Here is a 26,215-nt window from a genome sequence, read left to right as displayed (position 1 = left end):
CAGGCTGGCCTCGAACTCACAGAGATCTGCCTGTCTCTGCCTCCTGAGTGCTGGGATTAAAGGCATGCACCACCACTGCCCGGCAATAGCTGAAAGATTCTCCGTTGTGTGAACATATCCTGTTGTTTATTCAGCCTCTCACTGGTGAGCATTTTAGGTTAGCGCTTTTGTCTGTGTCAAACTGTGCTGCAGTGAATATTGGTGAACAAGTCTGTGTTTGAATATGCCCACTTTCCTTTTTTCACCTGCAGGTGATGCACAAGGTGATAAGGAAGGGATTCTTTTAAAAGGATAGAAATGGACATGAATTTGAGTTTTTTATATAATTTTAATTTTTAATAAAAATATATTTTTTCACACAATATATTCAGATCACAGTTCCCCTTCCCACAACTCCTGCCAGCTCTCCCTCCCTACCCACCCACCCAAATCTACTCTCTATCTATCTATCTATCTATCTATCTATCTATCTATCTATCTCATTTAGAAAACAAACAGGCAGCAGGGTTGTGGTGGTGCATGCCTTTAATCCCAGCACTCTAACTCAAAGAGATCTATCTGCCTACCTCTGCCTCTCAACATTAAAAAGAAAGTGAAAAGTTACAATTTCCTCAGCAATTCAGGAAAGCAGGCAGACTAACAAAGCTTCACAGCTGTACGTGACTGCAGAGAGCAGGGATTTGGAAAGGAAACTACATATCTCCCTAAGGAATAGTCATCCTATCTCTTCAGCATGGTTTAGGGTGGACCCTCCTTCCTGAGGGGTGGACCCTTAGCCTAGTGGTTGACCTGCCAAACTGGACTGGTAGGTCTCCACCCAGGCTAGAGATTCCGTTCTCTTGCCCAAAAGGGAATAGTTTCTCTTAGTGTGCCTCTATGCTGCTCTAACAGTCCCTCCTCGGAAGGCAACCACAAATCACAGGAGATGGGCTGAAATTGGGGAATGGAAATAACCCACTTCTGCCATGGAAATCTGGAACTCCTTGTCTGAAAGAGTTGATAGCTGGACTGGAGTTTCAGCCCCACCCTCACACAGAGCCTCCAGGCATGGTGCCCATTTAGGATTAGATACGAAAGAAACCAGAGCTCCCTTCTGGCCAGATAAGCAAGACATTTTGGAACTTTTGCTTTCTAGATGGGTTCCTCCCCTGAGCTGGCCCCTGTCCAGTTTCGACCCACTGTTTTCATTATTATCTTAATATCATTTTCTGATTGCTATTGCTAACATATAGAAGATACTTTCAGAATTGTTATTGTATCCTGCAACCTGGCTGTACTAAATTTGTGCCTTTGTTGTTGATGTTTTAACATTTGTAGGTGTCTTGCCTGCATATAAGTCTATAAGTCTGTGCACCGCATGTGTGCCTGGTGCCCAAAGAGGCCAGAAGAGGGCGGCAGATCTCCAGAACTAGATTACAGATGGTTGTGAGCTGCTACGTGGGAGCTGAAAATTGAACACTGAACCATCTCTCCAGCCCATCCTCCTTTTTTTTTTTTTAATGAATAAGTATCTTTCTAGTATTGGCTTTTCTTAGAGAATACACTTTATATTATTTCTTTAAAATTAAGCTGGGTGGCGGCGCATGCCTTTATTCCCTGTACTAGGGAGGCAGAGGGAATTGGATCTCCGTGATTTCTAGGCCAGCTTGGTCTACAGATTGAGTTCCAGGACAGCCAAGGCTACACAGAGAACCCCTGTCTCAAAAAACAAAAACAAACAAAAATGTATGTGTATGGGTGTTTTGTCCGTGCATCACATGTGTGCCTGGAACCCACAAGCCCTCTGGTACTAGAGTTACAGATGGTTGCGAACTACCATGTGGGTGTTGTGGATGGAACTTGGGTCCTTTGGCAGGCAGTGCTCTTACCCTCAGAGCCATCCCCAGCCCCTCTTCCTTTGTTTCTGCTGGCTTTTGCTTGGTGAATTGCCCTTTGATCACTGTAGTACCTTTGTCTGTTATCACATCTCTTCTGGTTCATCTGATAAGCGTAGAGTCACTCCATGGTGTTTGTTGTGCGTTGGGTTTTCTAGTTTTTGAGACAGGGTCACATTACTACAGCAGGTCGGTCTCCAAGTGGAGATCTTCCAGAATCAGTCTCTGGATTGCTGAGATCACATGTGTGTGCAGCCATGCCCAGAACTCCCACTTCTTTTCCATTTTCATGATACCGCTCTCCCCCTCCTTCTTTTTGAGACTGGATCTCCTTGTCTAGCCTGGAATTCATTATGTAGAGCAGGCTGGCCTCACTCACAGATATCCCTCGTTTCTTAAGATTTTATGAGCCACCATGCCTGGCTGTTTCTTCATTGTTCTACTTCTGCTTCTGCATTTGAACCTAAATACAGTCTCAGGGCTGGACAGATGGTTTAGTGGTTAAGAGCACTTGCTGTTCTTGCAGGGGACTCAGGTTTGGTTCTCAGTACCCATACAGTAGCTTGCTGTCTGAACTCCAATTCCAGGGGATATGATGTGCTCTTTTGGCGTCCTGGGGCACCATACATAGCTCTCAGGACTGACCATCACACCAAAGAACACCAGGCTGAAGAGAAGCTCATCGGAAGACTGCTCACTTGGTCCTGGGCTTGATCTCTAATCCTGTTAGATAGATCTATAGATAGATAGATAGATAGATAGATAGATAGATAGATAGATAGATGGGTGGGTGGGTGGATGGATGGATACACTAAATGAATAAGAGTACACAGAATAGGAATACTGACACTGATTGACAAATACAAGAGGTTTCCCTCAGACCCTCAGAACAGGCACCCAAAGGTCAGCAGCTCCAGAAAAATTTAATCTCTGTGCTTAGACATTTGGCTCCTAGCTCACTTCCTCAACAGTGTAGTTTGGGGAAAATCACAAAACCAGGGAGTCTTGTTTCCTCCTTTGACCCCAGAGATTGAGTGAGCTCATGGAAACGACGCTTCTACTAGCCCGAGGCTTTGTCGATGTTGACTTTCTCACCTATTGACAAACTAGGAGAAAACCTGTTTTCTTGGTACTGTGTGTCCAGTGTAACTGTCGGAGGCTTCAACTGCCTAAAACACTTCTCATTTTAGCAATCATCGGGAAGGAGAAATGCAGAAAGGGGACCTGGGATGGAAAACTGAGGTTATGTGGTATTTCAGGAAGGAGAAACTCTGCCCGCATTCATTTTCAAGGTGTTCAGAGTTGGCAGTTTCCATGCTGCCCTACATTCCCCTGATACCGAGTGGCTTTGACAATAAACAAATTCTGAAGATAGAATGAACTAAACTGTCCTGGATGCTAGCATAGGCTCAAGGTGTGAACTGGCAAGAGCCATTGGTCTGCATATTTCCCACTTTTAATGATCCTTTGAGCCGGGTAGGGCAATTATTATTATCTCCATTTTACAGGGACCTTAAAGTCAGGGATCAAGTGGCTGGCCTGTGATTACTAACTAGCTGGTGAGGAAGCTGGAGCTTAAGTCAGGTCAATTAACTGCAAATTATAGTCTCAGTGCTGTTGAGAAGATCTTAAAATAAAGTATCTTCTGAGTAGAAAAAGGTCACTACACACCTAGATAATACTACTGAGGAAATACATATCTGATTGATTAGTAAAAGATCTTATTACAATGACTACAAATGCCTAGATGCCAAATATGTCATTTGAATAGAAAAGAGAATCATACATTTAAGGGAAGACTCTAAGTTAGACATGATGGTACATGCCTGTAATCCAAGCGCTTAGTGAGTGAAGGCAGAAGGATCAGGAGTTCAAAGTCTGCCTTGATCTAGGCATCCTGAGTTTGGTGGTTGACACAGCCTGGACTTTGGGAAGCGGGGAGACAGCAATACATATCAAAACAGCAGTTGTTCAGTCCTCAGCTCCAAAAAAACCCAAAGAACTTCTTATGGGAGTTGGGGATTTAGCTCAGTGGTAGAGGCTTGCAAGACCCTGGGTTCAGTCCTTAGCTCCAAAACAAAAAACAACAACAACAACAAAACAGTAGTAACATATTGTCTTTTTTTTTTTAAACTTTTTTTTTTTTTTTTTTTTTTTTTTTTTGCCAGAGCTGAGGACCAAACCCAGGACCTTGTGCTTGCTAGGCAAGTCTTGCTCTACCACTGAGCTAAATTCCCAACCCAGACTTGGAGCCTGTCCATTGTCAGGAGTAAAGAGTTGCATTGGCCTTCTTCGTTAACTCAGTTCATGTTACGTGTAAATAATTTATTACAGATTTGACATGACTGACTGCTTCCATCTTCCATCTGTTGGTTGAATGTATGGAATGAAAATGTAGAGAATTTTTTTGAAAGTTCTGTTAATAGGGTTAATTTTAGAAAACTTTGTAAAGTGAATAATTTATGCTCGATAAGGCAGTCACTGTCTCTAGGATTATACTATTTTAAATTAGAAACTGGAAATCATTTCTTTTGGGGGAATACAACTTAGAATTAAATTGTCTATTCAGTCTGACAATATAAAATATATTTACTGTATAATCCTCAGGCAATTTGATGTCAACAAAAATACATATTGTCATGTTTTTAAATACTAGATATGTTCATTTAAGATTATAGTCACAACTTTAAAATTTTACTTTAATCAAGTGTTTCTAGCCAAAAATTATGTTTTACCTGAGACACTTTTTTTTTTTTATTAAATAGTAACAGGTATCGTTAATATCAAAACAAATATACAAAGTTCATCATTTGTGAAAGCAGGAAATATCACCTTGGCACTTGCTGTTCAGATGCACTGCTTGGATGCAGACTTTAACTGACATCTCTTACATGGCTTCCAGGTGCGGGGGTCCCCATGCCGGCGTCTGACGTAACAAACAGCTGATTCCAGTCACCTTATCCTTCTGCAGGACACGGTCTAGCCGGTTGTACAGTTGCCTTTCACCTTTAATGTTATATTGACTCTTGTTAATCTTGATGTAGAAGTCACATGACCCTTAATGATTCCCCTACAGCTGTAGTCATTACTTCCTGACTTACGCTCGGAATCTTGGCCAACTGCTGGGTTTTATCCTGGCCATGTGGTGGACCCTCTCTCTCAAACTGCTGCTCCTCTCATTGCCGTCTGTCAGCCTGGAAGAATGGCCCCAAACCCTCAAAGCAATTCAGATGACCTCTAAAAGGAGACTAATGGGCCACGGGCCATCCCATTCACCCCTCTTTGTGCCACCCTGGGCACCGTCTGGGACACTGAACTCAGCTGGACTGAAGCCTTCTGAGAATCAGTTAAACTCTCGGTCTCACCGGCTCAGGTCAGCTTCACAGCCGTGACTGATGTAGTCCTCCAAGATTAAAAAGGACCAGATCTGCTGGGCGGTGGTGGCGCACACCTTTAACCCCAGGACTCGGGAGGCAGAGGCAGGTGGATCTTTGTGAGTTTGAGGCCAGCCTGGACTACAGAGCGAGATCCCAGACAGGCACCAAAACTACACAGAGAAACCCTGTCTTGACAAAAAACAAACAAACAAAAAAAAACAGATCTGGCTACTGCCACGGATGGGATCTGGGTCCTCCTTGAACTCTGCTGCTTCCTTGAACATCAACAGAGCCTAACTGGTTTAAATGGGGCCTAAAGACACAGGGACCAGACAAAAATTCTTTCTGGCTCCTCCTGTGAACCTCCTTCCTCCTTATTACCCTCATACTCATCATACTTCCGTTTTCTTCCTGTCTCTTGAATGTTTTCCTTGCTGAACTTCCCCCAGACCCAGACAAATGTTCCACAAGTTCTCAGAACGGCTCTCACCCACAACGGCTCCATTTGTTCCATTTGTTCCTGATCCACCTGCAAAAAGACCTTTTAGATGCTGTGGCGACTCTGGCTGCGGTGGACCTTCCTCCCTTCCACCCCAGGCCAGACACAGTTCTGTACACTAACTAGTCCTGTGTTTTCTCCTGTCACAGACACAGTTCTGTACACTAGTCCTGTGTTTTCTCCTGTCACAGACACAGTTCTGTACACTAATCCTGTGTTTCCTTCATCACAGACACAGTTCTGTACACTAGTCCTGTGTTTTCTCCTGTCACAGACACAGTTCTGTACACTAGTCCTGTGTTTTCTCCTGTCACAGACACAGTTCTGTACACTAATCCTGTGTTTCCTTCATCACAGACACAGTTCTGTACACTAGTCCTGTGTTTTCTCCCGTTGCCTTCCTTCCATGCTCTGTAGACCCCCCCCCCCTCCATGCTTCTGCCAGCTCAATACCTCATTTCATTACAATAGCAACGGAACCAGTCACTTGCACCCTGAATCAACTCTGTATGGGCTACTCCGTCCTCTGCTCTCCCTTCCCCCAACCTTCCCAGAAAATCAGCCAACTCTGTAACCAAATCATCTGCTTTCAGCCCTCTGATGATTATTTTCCAAGTCTCTTCAGGACTACAGGATGAGAATCCTCTGATCCATCACAGCAGATCAAGTTAAGGCTCTCCCCCTGCTACATGACCAGAGAACCCTCTCTTCAATGGGACAAAGACCCTCCTCAGCAGAAAGCAGCTGTAACACCCCTGTCCTGAATTTTTCATTTTCTCTCAGAGTTAGGAATGATAGTTTCCTGCTGAAGGACTACACCTCCCAGCTTCCCTGGTGGACTCCAGAAGTCATGCTACCCCATATGGCTATCAACATACCTGGGTGACAAAATGCTCCTTTCCCTGAATAAACATGGTCATGCTTAAGGTCAGACCAAGTGTCCCTTGCATTGTGCCTTCTATCTCTCTCGGCTGCTTTAATAACTAACAATGTCTGTGTTCACAGGGAGCTAAATGACTAATCAACCCATACTAAATGGTTTGTCCTTTCCTAGACAACCTCCCCTAAATTTTAAGTCTTTCTTTTCTGGGAGGAGGGTCTCAGATAGTCCAGACTGCCTTCAAGTTCACTCTAGGTAGAGATGAACTTCAACGCCTGATTTTTCCAATCCCTAACTGAGAAAGGTTGGGGTCACAGGCATGTGCCGTTACATCAAAGTCTTTGTCACAAAGACCTTGAACTGGAAGTTTCTGTCATTATCAGTAGAACCTTGAATTGAAGTCTCCAATGTAACAACTGGAGTTAAAGTTGAAAGCCCCACACTATGACCTTTATCACAGTGTTTACAGATGTATCTTTTCTAAATGTATTAAACTGTGGTCCTTACATAGCTGGACATGGTGGCACATGGCTTCCATGAATAGACTGAGAGTAATTTTATATAATAATAAATTAATTGATAAATAATTAACCTTTAGTGTTGGGAATTGAATCCAGGGCATGCAGGCACATGCTCTACTACTGAGCAACGCCACAATTATTTTTATTTGTTCATTTATTTTTGGAGAAAGAGTCTTACTATGTAGCCACTGCTAACCTGGAACTAGCTATTTAGAGCAGGCTGGTCTTGAACTCACAGAGATCCACCTGCTTCTGCCTCCTGACTAATATCAAGTCATGCACTACCATGGCCAGCATATTTTATACAAATATTTTTTTTTTTAATAATTTTGTGCCTGACCCGAGTCTTACCATTTGGGAGTTTCAGTTTTTCACTTGAAGTCTCATGTTAGTGGTCACACATTTTCAGATTTGGAAACAGTTCATGTTTGCAGGTTAGAATGCTCAATCTATATATCATCTAAGCATTTTGGAGAATGTCATCATTATAAAGACATTTGAAATTTGCAGGATTTCCTGGAACTCAGTCCCTAGACCAGGCTGGCCTCAAAATCAGAGATCTACCTGCCTCTGCCTCCAGAGTGCTAGGATTAAAGGTGTGCACCACCATGCCTGGCTTCTAAAAAGGCAGAATTCTAAAACTAAAAACAACAACCTAAGATCTCCTCAAATTTCTTCATCTACCAGAAACATTTCTACCCATTAATTAAATAAACTGCCTACTAAACTTCAAGCTCCCAGCCAAATTCTATTTAAAATGCTGTTATTTTAGAAAGAATGACATGTTCAAAACATAAGAGAAAAACAGGGAGAGGCAGGATAAACAAATGCCAAGCCACTTTTGACCAGAGGGCACTTCTTGGTTCCAGAAAATCACAATTTATTTGGACTGCCACTCTGGATGACAGAAGACATCCATCTGGCCCTAGCATCCACAGAATGCAGACCGCCCTGTAAGCTGTCCTTCCCTTAGCATGGAACTTCATGCTTGTGATCCCAGCACTCAAGAGGCTGAGGCTGGAGAACAAGCCAGGGACAAGTCTGGGCTGCACAGTTAGTCTCAGGTCTTGCCGAGCTACAGAGTGAAACCCTGCCTAAAGGAGGAAGGGGAAAAAAATGGAAAGATATAAAAACAAAAACAAACAAACAAACAAACAAACAAAAAACCATTAGACCTAGCTGGCTTCATTAACGTCTCCCACTGTAGTTTTTACTATAGTTTTGTTTTGTTTTTGTTTGTTTGTTTGTTTTGGTGGAGCTGAGGATCGAACCCAGCACTCTACCACTGAGCTAAATCCCCAACCCTTACTATAGTTTTTATTCTGGAGTTGGCAGCCTATGGGGAGGGGGTCTATAATAAACTCTGTTGAGAAAGTTTTACAATAGTGAAATGCCAGCTATAAAGACATCGGAGTCAATTTTTTTTTCTTCCAGAGCTGAGGATCGAACCCAGGGCCTTGTGCTTGCTAGGCAAGTGCTCTACCACTGAGCTAAATCCCCAACCCCTTGAGTCAAATTATTACTGATAGCTGGGTGTGGAACTCAGTGGTTGAGCACTTGTGTTTAAAGCATGGGGTTGTAGGTGGTCCTGGGTTCTATCTAACACTGAAAAAGGAAGGAGAGAGAGAGAGAGGGAGGGAGAGAGAGAGGGAGGGAGGAAGGGAGGGAGAGAGGGAGCTACTAAGAGACTCTGCCAGTATAGAATTAATACAATACGTTGTTATTATTATTGCTTGCTTGAGACTGGGTCTCACTACATACCTCAGGCTGCCTTTGAACTGACCCTCCTGCCCAGTCTCCCAAGCATCACTGCTATGCCTAGCTTCCTAGTTTATCAGACAGAATATTGTTTTGAAGGAACAATTGATGTCCACGGTCACCAGTTTTCACTAGTCTGTAATGACACGAGAGAAATAATGTATATATAAGGGTAAAGATCTTTTTCCACTCCGTAGCTGCCACTGTCCCCAAGGGATGGTGTCCTTTGCTGTACACAGGCTTTTTAGCTTCATCAGAGACCCCAACTTTAAAAACAACAGCATAAAAGCAAAACTAAAAGTCAGGATGGTGGGGGGTGGAGCTGATTTCTTCACTGAATAAAACCGACTTTATTTACTTATTTGTTTATTTATTTATTTTTGAGACAAGGTTGCTTTGTGTAGTCCTGGGTGTCCTGGAACTCCCTCTGTAGACCAGGTTGGTCTCAAACTCAGAGATCTGCTTGCCCCTGCTTCCTGGGTGCTGGGATTAAAGGGGTGCACCACCATGTCCAACCAGAACTGAATTTTGTTTTGTTTTGTTTTTTCGAGACAGGGTTTCTCTGTGTAGCTTTGCGCCTTTCCTGGAACTCACTCTGTAGACCAGGCTGGCCTCGAACTCACAGACATCCTCCTGGTTCTACCTCCTGAGTGCTGGGATTAAAGGCGTGCGCCACCACCGTCCGGCCAGAACTGAATTTTTATTAGGGGACATCTTATTTTTATTTGGGTAGTCAAAATGTAAATTTTAAATGTAATGACGTTGTTAGGAAATGTTGGGTCTTTCGTTGCTGTTGTTTTATAGTTGGCAAAATTTACCATTCATTGTCTTGCTGATTCCTAAAATTACTCTCAATATATGGGCTGGCTCGCCAACTATATGTGACCGATGTCCTCTGACCTTCTCTATTTCGTCACTAAATGTCCTGAGGAGTTACTGTGTACCAAGGGATGAGGCAGAGAGGAGAAAAAGACCACCGCGGTCCCTTTCTTGCACTCAGTGAGAAAGGGACATGTTTTGTCAGCTAACAAGTAACGCTAGTTGTCTGGGGAGCAGGTCTGAGGGAAAGCTAGCCTGTTTTCATACAGAAAGAAGCTAGGCTACCTTTGAAATGACAGGCGTGTGCCTGCTAAGAGGTGAGGGGGTGTGAGCAAGGGAAGCTTGTCTAGTTCAGGGAGTTTTAAGGAATTTATCGATGGCTGAAGTAGAACGACTTGTAGGAGTCAAGAGATGGTGAGGGAAAGAGTAAGAGAGGGCAGCTAAAAGCGTTTCCAGCTAAGCACATCTGCTGTGTTCTATTCTCGGGCTAGAGATCGAACCCAGGGCCCTGTAAACGCTGTCAAAGCAATTCTACCCCACCCCCACCCATCATGACTCGGTTTCACTTTGTGGTTGTTTGTAAAGTCAGAGTTTCTCATAAAGCTGAAAAGCTTCTGTACAGAAAATGACACCATCACTCGGGAGAAGCGGGGCCTACAGAATAGGAAAAGAGCTTTGCCAATGGCACACCTGATGGACGATGTGGTGGCCTGAATGAGAACTGCTGCCATAGCTCATACACTTGCATGCTCAGTGCCCCAGCTGGTGAACTGTTTAAGAAGGACTAGAAGCTGGCCTTGCTGGAGGAGGCGTGGCCTTGCTGGAGGAGGCGTGGCCTTGCTGGAGGAGGCGTGGCCTTGCCGGAGGAGGTGTGGCCTTGTTGGAGGAAGTGTGTCACTGAGGGTGGGCTTTGAGGTTTCAAAAGCCCATGCCAGGCCCAGTTTCTTTCTTTCTGCCTGTTGCCTACAGATCAGGATGTAGCTCTCAGCTACTTCTCCAGCACCATGCCTACCTGGATACTGACATGCTCTCCACCATGATAATGGACTGACCTCGTGAAACTATAAGCAAGCCTTCAATTAAATGCTTCCTTTTATATTACCTGCCATGGTCATGGTGTCTCTGCACAAGAATAAACAGCGACAAAGAGTGAGGACTAGTGTCTAGACTATATAAAGAACTAAAAACAAAACCTGAACTTCATGAAAACAAATGATTCGATTAAAAATAGGGTACAGGGGTTGGGGATTTAGTTCAGTGGTAGAGTGCTTGCCTAGCAAGTGCAAGGCCCTGGGTTCGGTCCTCAGCTCCGAATAAACAAAAAACAAAACAAAACAAAGAAAAATGGGGTACAGACTAAACAGAGTTCTCAGAAGATGAAACACAAATGGCTGAGAGACACTTGAGTAAATGTTCAACATCCTTAGTCCTCAGAGAAATGCAAATTAAAAACTACTTTGAAATTTCATCTTACACCAACAAGAACTGCCAAGATCAATAAAACAAATGATTGCTCGTGCCGGCGTGGATGTTGGGAAAGCAGAACACTTATCCTTTGCTGGTAGGAGTGAAAAGCGGTACAGATGCTAATGAGATTAGCGAGGCAGTTCCTCAGAAAGCTGAGAGCTGACTGACCACAAGATCAGTCTGGAGCATACACCCAAAGGACTCTACCTCCTAAAAGACATTGCCACCATGTTCATTGCTTCTTTGTTCATAACAGCCAGAAACTGGAAACACCTTAGATGGCCACTAGTGGATGAATAACTAGCAAAAATGTGGTTCATTCACACAATGGAATCATGATTCAGCTGTTAAGGAAAACGAAATCCGCAGGTAAATGGAGCTAGAAAATATTTCTTCCTGAGTGAGGTAACCCAGGCCCCCAAAGACAAATACTGTTTGTTTTCTCTTACGCGGATGTTAGCTTTTACGCTTTCAAAGTGTGTTCTATAATCTGAGTCTGCACGGAGGTTAGGTATCTAAGGGAGCGGGGTGGGGAGGGATTCGGCGAAGGAAGGGGAACAAGAGTAGAGTACGGTGCTATGGAGACAAAGGGAAGAACGGTATGGGGGAGTCACTAGGGAAAGGAATGGGGGAGAAGGGTGAAGAGGGACAGCTGACACCACAGGCCATTTGAAAAGCCACATGGAAGCCGACTGCTGTAGAAGCTTCCCAAATACAGATGCATCTGTGAAAGGAATCTAAACGGAGTGACCGAATAATAGAGAAAGAGTACCCCAACTAGACATTGACATGAATTCACAACATGACCCCACGGTTGGGCATTCCCCGGCGGACCTAGACACTTCCGCCTAGTTATTTCCGGCTCAAAATAGCCATTTCCGGGTCAAAACATCTCGCGTGACTAGGACCCGGTGGCTTTGTGTGGTTGTGCATGCGCTGCCATGTGATCTACTTGCAAGCGTGGAGCAGCCACATGAGTTCCTGTACGCAAGTGCGGCCACCCTTTATAAGCCGGCCTCTGTCTCCTTTCCCTCCTGACCATGTGTGTTCCCACAGGCCTGTCACGTCTGTCTCTTTCTATCCTGTCTTAATAAAAACTCTTCTGTGGATTTGTTGTGTTTCGGGACGTTTCCTCGCAGGGTATGAGCACCAAATAACTAACAGACACACCACCAAGTGAAACCTCCAGCGCCAGGAATGGGCTACATCTTGTTGAGTCATTGGCAAAAGGGGGTCCCATGAATCCCCCCAAACAACTCAGACTATTGCCAAGACTATTGGTTGCCGAAGAGAATGCTTACTTATGTCGCTGAATATGGAGAAGTCAAGCTGGTGCTTACTTGATAGCTTCTCTCCTGCTGACTAGCATTAATGGTGCTGGGAAGTACTCTTCATGCTACTGAAGGAAAAAGGTAATCACCACTATCACCCAGCTACAAACCCTGCAACCTATAAAAGTGACTCGCGGGGTTGGGGATTTAGCTCAGTAGTAGAGCGCTTGCCTAGCAAGTGCAAGGCCCTGAGTTCGGTCCTCAGCTCCAACAAAAACAAAAAACAAAAAAAACACAACAGCAAATATAAGGTCAGATGCCGGGCGGTGGTGGTGCACACCTTTAATCCCAGCACTTGGGAGGCAGAGCCAGGCGGATCTCTGTGAGTTCAAGGCCAGCCTGGGCTACCAACTGAGTTCCAGGAAAGGCGCAAAGCTACACAGGGAAACCCTGTCTCGAAAAACAAAACAAAACAAAAAAAAAACAAAACAAAAGTGACTCGCCTGCAAGATATACTGGTACAATATTGGCACAAATATTATGGAACTAATCAACCATTTTTAAAATTGGATTTAATGTCCACTCCATGAGCTAGAACCCATACCTGACACTGCTAAAGCATCCAAGAACCTCAGATTAGATAGGTCATGGGCTTCGGGGAAAACCTAGTATTATCTTGCTAAAGGAACATAGCAAAATGACTCCCAGAGACATACTCCACACCCATAGACCAGGGCCCCACTCAGCCACATCAAGAGAAGTTTCTTCTTACAGTGAATGGGGATTAACAAAGATATTCACAATTGGGCAATGTGCAGAGACTGTGAAACTTTGGAGCACTTGGTCCTAAATGGGAGCACTCAGTCCTACATGGGATGCCTCCATCCCAAGAGTCAGGAAACTATACAGAAGAGGAAGCAAAAAGATTGTAAGAACCGGAGATGATGTATGACTCCAAGGACACAGCATCTTCCGGACACAGCAGGATTGATGCACATACGAGAACTCAGAGACTGTCAGCAAACACAGGGCCTGCACAGGTTCCAGGCTGATTGGCTCATAACACGAAGGGGAGAGAAGTGGACATGGGGTCCCACCGCTAACCAAGAAGCTATCTGTGACTGATACCCACTGACAAGGAGAAAATCAATTTTCTCCAGTGGCGTCTCACTGTATGAATCAGCCACACTCCAGGGTAGGCCACAAGCCCAAGAGCAGTTGGTGAACACAAAACTAACTCAGTGGTATTTTTGTGGACTTTTTGTTTCATTTTGCTTTGTTTTGGCAATGGTCTTTGACTTGTTTGTTTTGATTTTCATTTTTGTGGATTTTTTGTTTTTGAAAGATAGGAGAAAAATAACAAAGTTGGGTGGGTAGAGAGACTGGAGGATCTGGGAGGAATTCAGGGAGAGGAAAATATGACTAAAATATGTAGTATTTAAACAATTAATAAAATAATAATAAAGCCAGATTCTCCTTTATTATAGACCTGATGGGCCTGGAACTCACTATGTAGACCAGGCTAGCCTCCAACACACAGATCCAATTGCCTCTACCTCCTGAATGCTGGGATGAAGGGTGATACAGGGGGACTGGAGAGATGACTCAGCAGTTAAGAGCACTGGATGGCCAGGCGGTGGTGGCACACGCCTTTAATCCCAGCACTTGGGAGCCAGAGGCAGGCGGATCATTGTGAGTTCAAGGCCAGCCTGGTCTACAGATCGAGATCTACAGAGCGAGATCCAGGAAAGGTGCAAAGCTGTCTCAAAAAAAAAAAAAAGAGCACTGGATGTTCTTCTAGAGGACCTGAGTAAATTCCCAGCAACCACATGATGGCTCACAACCATTTATAATGAGATCTGATGTCCTCTTTGGGCATGCAGGTGTACATGCAGACAGAGTACTCATAACTAATTAATTAACTGATTAAAACTTCAAAGAAAAGTAGAAAAAAGTGATATGGGGTCTCATGTAGCTCCCTATGTGCTTTGGGTTACCTTGAACTTCTGATCCTCTACACTTCCTGAGGGCTACGATTTCAGGCATGAGCTTCTTTCCTCAAACAGATTTTCTGTGTAGTCCTGACTGCCCTGGAACCCATTCTGTAGAGCAGGCTGGCCTCAAACTCAGAGATCCACCTGCCTCTGGCCTCATCCTGACTGCTCGGATTGAAGGTGTGCACCAACACTGCCCAGCGTCACAGGCATGTGCTTCTATGCCCAGTTTACGTGGTGCAAGGTAGGAATGAAAACCCAGGGCTTTGTCCCCGCTAGATGAGCATGCTAGGAACTGGGTCACATTCCTAGCCCTTTGTTTTTGTCGTTTTAAATTGAAGTAAGAAAAATAAAATCTACTGTCTTTGAAACTTTTTTTGTGCTGGGGGGAAGAGGGGGCTGGTGAACTGTGCTCAAGACCAGATCCAGGGCTTCATACATGTTAGACAAATGCTCTATTACTGACGTACGTTCCTGGCTTCATCTTAACTCTCTCTCTGAGGGTACACTTGAGTAGTGTTAAATACAGTCACACCATTATAAAATAAGGACTGTAGGAGACTACAGACAGCTGAGCTATGTGGAGAGACTGAAGGACTGTAGGTGGGATTACAGGTTCAGGAAGATTGATTTAGAAGGCGGGGGCAGAAGGAGGTAGGAGCTGAAATCCAGAAGGGATTTTCAGATTGAAAAGTTTGGAGAGTAGAAATTGTCCTGTGGTTATGAAGGCTGTGATATGACTTAATGACTATCAAGTAGAGCCTGAGGGCAAAGAAAAGCTCTCAGAGAACAACGTCCAGTGTGTTTGCCAGGCATGGCCAGTCACAGATTGGGGAGTTCAAGAGCTTTGAACATGACTGATCGGAACAAAGATAGCTTCACTAACAGAGAAGGGTTTCATGACCGGCTTCCTTGCTGGAGGAAAAGTCCAGGTGATGAGCATCTTGATGCCATGATTAGTGAGGCTTCAGGTCCCATCAAATGTCTTTTGAGAAGTTCAATGGTTCAGATTGTGAAGTTTGTGTCCATTCAGTAGCATTGCTTCATGGGCGAGCTGTGATGGTATGAGAGACCCATTCACAGGAGAGGGAGTGAAGGAGCCATGGAGAAAGGCACCTATTGACAAAAAGGGCATTTCAAGTATGTTGGATTCATGCACATCCTTAAAGATAGACACAAAGACAACAATGGCAGAAAAGAACTTGACATTCCAGCCAGGTCCAGAAGAATCTGACAGGAGTTCTGGAGTCTTGGGAACCTGTGTTGGGAGGACCCTTTAAGGTCTGGGAGAAGCCTAAGCTACATACAGAGACTCCACCTTGAAATAACAACAGTTCTAGCCAATATTCCTTGTTACTACTTTGGGTATTTTCCATCACACACACACACATTTCTTTTATGGTGCTGAGGAATGAGCCCAGTACCTTGTTCACTCTAGATATACACTGCAACTGAACACCACCTCCAGTCCTAGGTCTTCAGAGATAGACTTCATTATGAAGCCCACGCTGTCCTCAAAGAACCTTGTCTTGGCCTTCTGAACGCTGGGTTTGCAGGGCTGTGTCATCACCCCTGGCTCTGTGTTTTTCTTTAAAGTTTATGGTGTACCTTGGCTATACAGCTTTTGCCTTTCTTGTATTTAGTCTTGGACATCTGGATATATGTTATCTTTGTAATCAGACTGGAAATGGGAAATTTGTGTCATTTCCCAAATATAAGGCAACATGACAGTAGCCCTCCTCTCAAATCAGAGTCAATATATTTTGAAGGAAAAAAAAAGATTTAAAACTTCTTGGGAGCCTGGTGAATAGGGAGTTGATTTCGGCTTGGTCATGGGTTTTTTTGTTTGTTTGTTTGTTTGTTTGTTTGTTTGTTTGGCTTTGGCCAGAGAGGACGTAAGAGAAGGGAACTCAATACACTACTAACTGAATACCAAACCGGTACAGGTCAGTTCACAGGGCTACACTCTTGAGGTCGCTGGTGACTAGGTTGCATGTTACTAAACTGGTATGGTTAAAATGGATGTGTTGGAGCATGTCAGCATTAAGGAGTCTGAGGCGTGAGAACTGAGTTTGAGGTCAGCCCAAACTATAGAGCAAGACTTGTCTTGAAAAAACTAACATAAAAATGGGGTAGGGGTTGTACATTAAGAAAATTGGTGTGGGGCTGGAGAGATGGCTCAGTGGTTAAGAGCACTGGCTGTTCTTCCAGAGGTTCTGAATTCAATTCCCAGCAACCACATGGTGGCTCACAACCATCTGTAATGAAATCTGGTGCCCTCTTCTGGCCTGCAGGCAGAACACTGTACACATAATGAATAAAAACAAACAAACAAACAAAGAAATGAATAAATCTTTTTTTAAAATTGTGGGAGTTAGGACCAAGGATTGAACTCCACTGCGCCTTTTTCTACGAAAAATCCTCAACCAACCCCCCCCCCCCCCCCCCCCCCCCCCCCCCCGCCCCAGGGGATGAAATGGTGAGATGGCTCGGCTGGTAAAGGAACCTGCAGAGGCCTGACCCTGAATTCAGCCTGACCACCTGAGTTCTGGCCCTATACCCACAGGATGAAAGAAACAACCCCTGAGAGTCGTTCTCTGGTCTCCACACACAGGCTGGGGGTACACACGCAGAACCACACACGTAGGCACACAAAAACAATAAAAATATGATTACAAATGTAGGAAAGCATACAAACTGGGCAGGAGTTGGTATCAGAAATGCCTTTTGTTTGTGTTGATGGGTAAGAAATAGACCGTAAGTATATTCACTCCCCCCAGTCTGTCTTGCTAGGTAGTTCAGTCTGGTCTGGACCTCACCATATACTCCAGGCTGTCCTCCAACTTGCTATCCTCCTGCCTCCCGAACTCTGGGACTGCAGACATGCGTTACCACCCCTGGCTAAGACTCTATCTCCATGCCTGTTCACAGAACAACCCTATTCGAGTCTAATCAGAATCCAAATCAACACGCAGGACATGAGCAGCGTGCCCGGAGTTATGTTTATTTAATGATACTAACGTTTTGAAGGAGATCATATCATTCTTCCCATTTTACACACGAGGGAACCGAAGGCCAGAGAGGTCGGAAGGCTAAGTACTGTTCAAAGCACCACTTGCACATGGATTGGCTGTCTCTGATTCAAAGCCAACGCTCTAGGGAAGAAACATACTCTCAAAGTCAGAACAGGAGACGGCTCGGTAGGCATCTCCTCGTACGGAAACTTCCCACCCTCTGGGCGACGGCAACCACAGGGAACCTGATGTGTGCACCACTGCGGGCCTGCGCGCTCCTGCCCACAGCAAAGTCTCCCAGGCAGCCCGCGGCCCGCTGAGCGGCCTCCCGACACACGGGGGCGCTGTCGCGGCACGGTGGTGGTGGTGGTGGCGGCGCGCCGCTGACTTAGCGTCGCGAGATTGTGAAAGCCGGAAGGGCGAAAGAACAAGGGTCACGTCGACAGCGCTCCCCGCCCCGCTCGCGTAAGTTCTCGCGCGAGCTCTACTTCCGCCCTTTTGGCTCTCCCCGCAGCACCATGGCGGTCGGCAAGAACAAGCGCCTGACGAAAGGCGGCAAGAAGGGAGCCAAGAAGAAAGTGTAAGTGGTGGATTTTGCGGAGCGCCGGACTGTGGGTCCCGCAGGAGTTGGTGGGCAGGTTCTAGGCCGCGGCGGGGAGCGGATGGGGACGATGCCGGGCGGATTGCGCGGCGACGCCGCTGGCCGGTGCGCGACGGCCGGCCGGCGGGCCGCCTCTCCCCGCCTCGGCCGGGTGTCGCGCGCCGGGTGTGAGCCGCGCTTCGGTCGCGAAGACTGCGTGCTCGCGTGTTGCGCACCGTGGGCTCCAGGGTGGCTTGAAGCCCGCGGCACTTTTAATGCCCCTCTTGCATCTGGACGCCCGGTAGTCACTCTGGTTGTCCGTGTGCTTGGGACCCCACGTCACTCCCGTGCTGGGACCTCGTGGAGCCCGGGAGCTCCCGACACTTGCTTACCACTGGCCCTGTTAGGGACTAGTTAACATCACGAGACCTTCAGGTTCCGAGGACGTATGTGCTCCTACCTGTGGAGTGGAGAAGGCATGGCTTCCAACTTCCCGGTTTGTCCTGGTGACAGACAAGCCAGCCTTACGGATGGGGCGTCATTTTGAACTAAATGCAAGCCGATGTTAAGTCTCTGCCTGGGACATGATGTCAGCAGAAGTGTTGAGGATTAGGGACGTTTAAAGTTGGCAGTAGTAATCTTAGGATTCACCAAGACGCTTGAGCCTGTTTTTCTCAAATCCAGGGTTGATCCATTTTCGAAGAAAGATTGGTACGATGTGAAAGCTCCGGCTATGTTCAATATTAGAAACATTGGGAAGACACTAGTCACGAGGACTCAAGGAACCAGTGAGTACTGTATACTTGTTTTGCGTTGTTCTCAACCTGCTGCATGTGCCCTGTGATGTTGCGTTGGTCCCAGGATGGGAAAATCAGCCCAGTGGTTTCAGGCTTGGCATGTGGGGTGCTAGTTTTACATTTGTGACAGCAAGGAGGTGCTTTGAGAATTAACCCAGAAAGTGTTTGGTTGGGTATTGCCAGTAAGTCACTGGTGTCTAGGTGGATTTTTTTGTAACGAGTTAACAAGATCTTTGGTTCTTTTGTAGAAATCGCATCTGATGGCCTCAAGGGTCGAGTGTTTGAAGTGAGTCTTGCTGATCTACAGAATGATGAAGTTGCTTTTAGGAAATTCAAGCTAATTACCGAGGATGTGCAGGGCAAAAACTGTCTGACTAACTTCCATGGCATGGATCTTACCCGGGACAAAATGTGTTCCATGGTCAAGAAGTGGCAGGTGAGACCCCAGACTGCATTTGAGCGTGGAATGCTTGCTGGTGGTGTGATTGGAAGGAACAAAACATGGAGTGGAGGGTTGGATTTCATTTCCAACCTTGGATTATTCTTGGTATTAAGCACCAGCCCAGAGTTGGGGCCTCCTGTGTTTGTATGTCAGTAAGTCATGGCATGATTTTATTTTTCATGCTGCTTATGTATTGTTGAGCTAGCTGTAGCTACTAGATGAAAACTGTAAGCAGAGCTGACCAATAGTATTTTTCACCCACTTGTCTGACTTCTTTCTCTGAACTCCCTTGCCCTGTGGCTGACAAAGTTACATTGTGGCTGATGCTGTGTGTCCTTGGTGCTAGGGGTAGAACTGGCTTTCCACATACTGAACTATGTCCCCTCCCCAGTATTTACTTGTTAAAGGACACATAGGTAGGGGCAGCTTTGCCAGTTTAGGGAATATGTAGAGCTACCATCATTTGAGTTTATGGTGAGAAGGTGGCTCCAGCTAGGTTGGTTGTCGCTGACGGTGAAGTGTAACAGTGGCAGAGCTGCTGGTGTGGGGCTCATATTCAGTCCCCATTTATTTTGTCCTTGGACAGTAACAACCTTACTTAGCAGCTTGATTTCTTTCTTTGTAAAAGCTTAGTGGGTTGTGAAGATAACATGCAGGTGAGTGAGCTTTAGCACAGTGACCAACAGAAATCAATAACCACATCGACTCAGGAAATGGCCATCCAGGTGTATCCAGGTAACAGTACTGGCAAGTTGTATATGGGAATGAATGATGACAAAATGTTTCGGTCCCAAATGAAACATACTGATTTTACCGTTATGATTTTCTGACATTCCCTTACATACAGATTATGCAATTCTGGAAGTAATACGTTGTCTAATAAATATTGGCACATTCTTTTTGCAGTGGAAGTCAAGATTTTATTTATTTTGCGATTTTATTTTTGAGACAGGGTCTAACTATGCTGCCCAGGCTGGTCTCAAACTCACAAAGATCCACCTGCCTCTGCCTCCCGAGTGCTGGGATTACAGGTGTGCGCCACCACCGCCTGGCCTGGTTTTTTGATTTTAATATGGAGCTAGCTGTCGGATTTTAAGTCCTTTGCATGGCTTTAGTTTGGAATAAAAGGGATTAAAAAATGCTCTTACAGCAGAAGTTTTACCTTTTTCTTTTGGAGAAAGGATCTCCAGCCTGTTCTGGTATGGTGCTTGCTATGTAGACCAAGCTGGCCTTGAACTTAATGATTTGCCTTTGTATCCTGAGTGAAGGATTGCAGATATGTGTTATTGTATCTGGCCTATTTTGTCGTCTTTTTTTTTTTTTTTTTAAATGTTCTGAGACAGGGTCTTACAATATATCCTTGATTGGGATGGAGCTTGCTAAGTAGACCATGGTGGTCTCAAACTCTTATTAGAGATCCAATCTCTTCTGCCTCCTGCTTGGAGTGCTGGGATTAAAGCTACCACACACAACCTATTTTTTCTTTTTAAAAGATAAAAACGCCAGGCGGTGGTGGCACACGCCTTTAATCCCAGCACTCGGGAGGCAGAGGCAAGTGGATCTCTCTGAGTTCAAGGCCGGCCTGGTCTACAAATCGAGTTCCAGGGCAACCTCCAAAGCTACAGAGAAACTGTCTCAAAAAACCAAAAAAAAAAAAAAAAAAAGATGGAAACAAATTCATACAATCTCATCCTGTGTATGCTGTCTTAGAATTTGACTTCCAAAGTTGTTCTTTGTGGGGAAGGGTGGTGTTGATAGATACAGAAGTAAAGAGTGAGATGACAGTAATTATTTAGAGAATGAATTTGGGGGTATCCTTTTTTGCTTTAAGGAAGTTGTGTAAACTAGATGTTTATACTTCATGTCACATAATGGGTTTGACATTCCGAGCTTTTTTTATGTTGGCATTTAAAGAATTGGTTGAGGCCCTAAAAACTGATGCAAGGTTGGTGGAGGTGGTGTGGTGCGCACAGACAGAGAAGGCTAGTCAAAGCTAGTAGTGAGACCCGATCTCAGAAAAAAAACAGAGCTTACAGTATCCTTTCCTCCCTAGACCATGATTGAAGCTCATGTGGATGTCAAGACAACTGATGGTTATTTGCTCCGTCTATTCTGTGTTGGTTTCACTAAAAAACGCAACAACCAAATACGCAAGACCTCTTATGCACAGCACCAGCAGGTCCGCCAGATCCGGAAGAAGATGATGGAAATCATGACCCGAGAAGTGCAGACAAATGACTTGAAGGAAGTGGTTAATAAACTGTAAGTGGGTGTTTTTCCTCCTTTAAAAAACATCCTGAATGCCCGTTGAACCATCTTTCTGTAAGGGAATGTGTATGTGGCAAGCTGGAGTTGGACCTTAATTTAAATCACTTTTTTTTGTTTTTTGTTTTGTTTTGGTTGAAGCTGGATAGTGAAACTTGGGTGTCAAGTTAGATATACAATGAATAATAGACAAAATTTTCCATAATAATGTATGGGAATACATGATGAGAAAATGTTTCGGTCCCAGTTGATACACACTGATAACTGTTACATTTTTCTGATGTTCCCATGCAGAATACGGATGGCTAAGAGGATGTTATTGTAAAAAAGGGAGGGTGCTAATTTTGTCGCTAGATATTATCTTTAATTAAGATGCTCGTGTTTCACTTTTTTTTCATGTAGAGAAAAGTGCTTATGTGAGAAACTACACAAAGGATTTCTTGTTTGCTTGGTTGTTTTTTAAAAGTTTGCTTGTCTTGCAGGATTCCAGACAGCATTGGGAAAGACATAGAAAAGGCTTGCCAGTCCATTTATCCACTTCATGACGTCTTCGTTCGAAAAGTAAAAATGCTGAAGAAACCCAAGTTTGAATGTAAGTCATGAGATGAAAATTCATGGGACCGAATACATCATTTTTTATGACTGATTAAAATTTTATAGATTGATAGTAATTTGCCTGTATGCAAATAGACATCATGTATGTTCCTGGTGACTTTTGGTGTCCAGAAGAGGGCTTCAGTTCCCCTGGGACTGGGGTTAACAGATGGTTGCGAGCTACCTATGGGTGCTAGGAACTGAACCCAGTTCCTCTGCAAGAGCAAGTGCTCTTAACCACTGAGCCAGCTCTCTACATGGAAATTTTTTGAGACAAGGTTTCGCTTTGTGGCCCTGTCCTGGCACTGTAAGCCAAGCTGGCCTCTGCTGGGATTAAAGTCATGCACCACCATCAGCCAGCGTTACATGTAAAATTTTAGGGCAAGATAATGGTCTGTTTTCTTGTGTGTTTGTAGTACGGAAGAGCATTGTTTTAGTTATGATACTTGTTTATAATAAGATTCTTTTTTCCTTTTAGTGGGAAAACTCATGGAGCTCCATGGTGAAGGTGGTGGTTCTGGGAAAGCTACTGGTGATGAGACAGGTGCTAAAGTTGAACGAGCTGATGGCTATGAACCACCAGTCCAAGAATCTGTTTGAGATCCAGATTTTTAATAGTGACAAATAAAAGCCTTATTTGTGATGATGGTTTGCTTCTGAACATTGTTTTAAAATATGATGGCTTGGTGAATCGGGCATTGTTTAATGTGACCTGCTGAACTTGTGACCTTTTGTATGGGGTTTTAAGTTGTTAGAATGCATTTCAGTGATCTGGAAAAGTAATGAGACAGGGTCTTACTGTATATCTCTGGCCTCCAATAGATTTGGCTGCCTCTGATTTAAAGGCACCACACCCCACAAATGATAAGAAACCAGTAAACATCAAGGGTGTTTTGTACACAGAAATTTCTCCAGTCCTGCCTTGCCCTGCAGCCTGATCTCTCAAACCCTCACTCCCACAGCCGATTATAAAATAATCACTCAGAAGCTTAATATTATGAACTGTATGGTTATGGCCCAAGCTTTGTGCTAGCTAGCTCTTTCATCTTAATCTATTTCTATAAGTCTATATGTTGCCATGTGTCTGTGGTATTACCGGGGTCTGCTGACATCTTGTTGCTCCTTCAGCAGCGGGCTCACCTATCTTCATCTGTTCAGAGAGCTATGTTTCATTTAAGTTGTGTGAGATTCCTATTCACCTTCCCCCTCATTGTTTGATTTATGGCAGACATTTTTCTATAGGCTAATTTTGGACGGTTCTTAAGCCATTCTGTTTGTTGGGTTCCATCCTCAATTTTTTGGTTCAAGTAGTTGTAGGCTGAGGCTAGTTTTTTAAAAAGCTTTATTTAGGTTTTCCCACCATGCCATTCCACAAAGTTACTGTTACCATTCATGGGGATCCCTAATTTTCTGAAGATAACTCAGTTTCTTAATTTTCATTAAGTAGGGCCCTCCCCCACTTTTAGCCTATGTTTTTGCTTGTAAAAGTATTACCAGGTGTGTACCCTCTGGGCATTTTATATTTGACATCATAAAAGAGTCTTGTTTGCAGTATTAACAGGTGCCTTGGACATGGTAGCAAGCAAATACTATCACAACTATTTTTCCAGTCACTAAAGTGAGTCGAGCCAGGGTCTTTGTATATGTAGCTCAGGCAAACCTACTTCCGTAATAAATCTGCTGCATCTTTGAGTAAGGATTTGAAGAGCACTCCAAAGGGCTCATTTGGAAAGGCACACAAAGTTGAAAAGGAGCTCCAGGTGGCTCAGCCCGTAAGAGCACTTGATCTCAGCAGAGGACCTAGGTTCAGTTCTTAGTACCCACAACGTGGCCCAACCATCCAAAATTCAAGGTCAAGGGCATCCCACACCCTATTGTCTCCAGGCACCAGGCATTCATGTAGTGCACATACATGTAAAGAAATGGTTCGGCCTGTTTAAATTTAGGTAAAATTTAAGCCTACCGATAGGCTACCTTGAAAGTCTCATAACAAGTGCCTCCATGGGGTAAATGGTGAGTATCTATCTGTAGGTCTTTGAATGATTCAATCTGTCATAGACAAATTTTTGTAATCAAGATAACAAAACTCAAACCTTGCATTGGTTTTCTTCAATGTACATGACAGAGCAGCCCTACTAGACTAACTTGAAAGGGTTAAGTCCTAGGGAGACTCTTGGAGATGCATCATTGTAACTGGGAATTCCTCCATAAGGGAGAATTGAGGAATCTTCTTTTAAGAGCCAATGTGGACGGACAGGCCTCTAAAACCAGAAAAGATAGTGATACAAAGGGCAGACTCCCATAACTTGTAAATTTCACACCAAATGCTTTACAAACAGCACCCCAACATAATTAACAAGAGCAGTTAACACTAGGTAGTATCATCAGCACTGTTTGTGTTATGATGCCTTCTGGTCTTGATTTGGCTACAAGGCTTCAAGTGTTTACTGATCATAGTTGTGGTTGATGACTGCAGTTACTTGGTTATATGAAGCTAGTTCCTCAGTAGTCACTTCTCAGGAAGTTCTCAGCCATATTATCTTGAGTTATTAAATATATCCATGTATTTTATATATATATTTTTTTAATTTCTTATGTGTACTTGAGTGAATGTATGTTCCACTTGTGTACAGGGGCCTGCAGAGATCAGAAGAGTCATCAGATGCCCTGGAACTGGAGCTATAGACAGTTGTGAACTCAGGTCCTCTGGAAGAGCAGCTAGTGCTCTTGTATAAAGTTGAGTCAACTCTCCAGCCCCTATTTTGAGATAGTCTGTGTACCCTGATCCTCCTGCTTCCACCTACTAGTGCTGGGATTATAGGAATGAGGTACCAATATTGGCCTGAAAAGTCACTTGTGAGAAATTTCTAGGCTCTGAGCATCTTAAATATTCTATCGTTAGTGTTTAGTGGCTTTTGACTTAGATGTGAGCACTGCAGTCTGTTCTAGAATCATGGTTTGGATTTTGATCTTTTCCTGGCTGCTTTCGTGTGGTATGGTAATGTTCTGCAGGGGGAGCAACTGTAGTGTGCTGTGTTGCTAGCGCTTTTTGGACATGCATATTCAGTGAACTACCTGGGCTGGCTATTCAATACTTCTTACAAATTAGGTTCTGGCTGGGCAATGGTGGCACATGCCTTTAATCCCAGCACTTGGGAGACAGAGACAGGTGGATCTCTGTGAGTTCAAGGCCAGCCTGGTCTACAGAGTGAGTTCTAGGAAAGGCACCAAAACTATATGGAGAAACCTTGTCTCGAAAAACCAAAAGACAAAACAACAAAAACCCAATTGGGTTTTGTCCATTGATTTCATGCAACTGTGAACCTAAATGCAAGAGTCCCAACTGTTTAGGTAGACAGAGCTAAGTGTGTTAATGTATTCAATAATGAGGATATATTTGTTGGTACATAACCTCATAATAAATGGAGAAGCATCTGTATATAGTTTTAAGACTTCGGGGTAGTAGAGTTTTTCCAAGTCACTCTTTGTAGCATTTGCTGCTGTTTTGTGAGGGAGTTTGACTATGATAGTCTGGGAGCCTGCTGTTACAGCCTCTAGGCCTTTTCTGGAGTTTTATCCTGTGTCACCTTTTAAAATAAGGTCTTACCGTGTGGCCTAAGCTGGTCTTGAACTCCAGATGCTCCTGCCTCGACCTCCCAAGTGGCTTGGACTATATATGCCTGTGGTGCTGCGGCAGGCTTTCATTGCTAAACGTGACGATGTATACATGCTTGGGCACTAAAACACTGTGTTTCACTGTGGAGGCCCCCATTTTTAGGGCATTATTGGGAAAGATGGTTTTTGGAGGGGATGTGGGGGGGCAAGACATGTTTTTTACTTTTTTTTTTCTTTTACATGTATATGGTTTGCATGTGTCTACACATGATTACAGGTCAGGCCAGAGACATCTGACCCCCTGGAGCTGGAGTCGACAGGTGGTTGTGAGCTCCCTGCTATGGGTGCTGGAAATTCAACTCCAATCCAGTGCAAAAGCCTTAGCTGAGCCACCGCTCCAGCCCCATAAGATGGGTTGACCGTGTAACCCAGGCCGGCCCCAACTTCC

The 26,215-nt window shown here is 44.5% G+C and overlaps 1 protein-coding gene, 1 long non-coding RNA gene and 2 other non-coding genes across 6 annotated transcripts in view; all 4 read left to right on the top strand.

The window, feature by feature from the left end:
• Positions 1-5,352, top strand: part of LOC118585866 — a 60,572-nt gene extending 55,220 nt beyond the window's left edge. For all 3 annotated transcript variants that reach the window (XR_004945243.1, XR_004945242.1, XR_004945241.1), the window contains one exon: positions 4,777-5,352. This is a non-coding gene — a long non-coding RNA (uncharacterized LOC118585866). The remainder of the gene's footprint in view (positions 1-4,776) is intronic.
• A 12,548-nt stretch (positions 5,353-17,900) lies between these two features.
• Rps3a (ribosomal protein S3A) lies at positions 17,901-22,799 on the top strand. The gene is made up of 6 exons (XM_036190451.1): positions 17,901-18,054; positions 18,739-18,842; positions 19,100-19,287; positions 21,347-21,555; positions 22,041-22,150; positions 22,631-22,799. The coding sequence occupies exons 1-6, from the start codon at positions 17,993-17,995 to the stop codon at positions 22,750-22,752; spliced, it is 795 nt and encodes a 264-aa protein (XP_036046344.1). The 5' UTR covers positions 17,901-17,992; the 3' UTR covers positions 22,753-22,799.
• Positions 20,057-20,127, top strand: LOC118586442. The gene has a single exon (XR_004945328.1). It is a non-coding gene; the product is annotated as a small nucleolar RNA SNORD73 (small nucleolar RNA).
• Positions 21,775-21,843, top strand: LOC118586443. Its single transcript, XR_004945329.1, has one exon. It is a non-coding gene; the product is annotated as a small nucleolar RNA SNORD73 (small nucleolar RNA).
• Positions 22,800-26,215: the final 3,416 nt, after the last annotated feature.

The sequence above is a fragment of the Onychomys torridus genome, chromosome 6 (genome assembly GCF_903995425.1).
Source record: "Onychomys torridus chromosome 6, mOncTor1.1, whole genome shotgun sequence".
NCBI lineage: Eukaryota > Metazoa > Chordata > Mammalia > Rodentia > Cricetidae > Onychomys > Onychomys torridus.
Note: the sequence above shows the minus strand (reverse complement) of the source record. Positions and strands in the feature narration are given on the sequence as shown.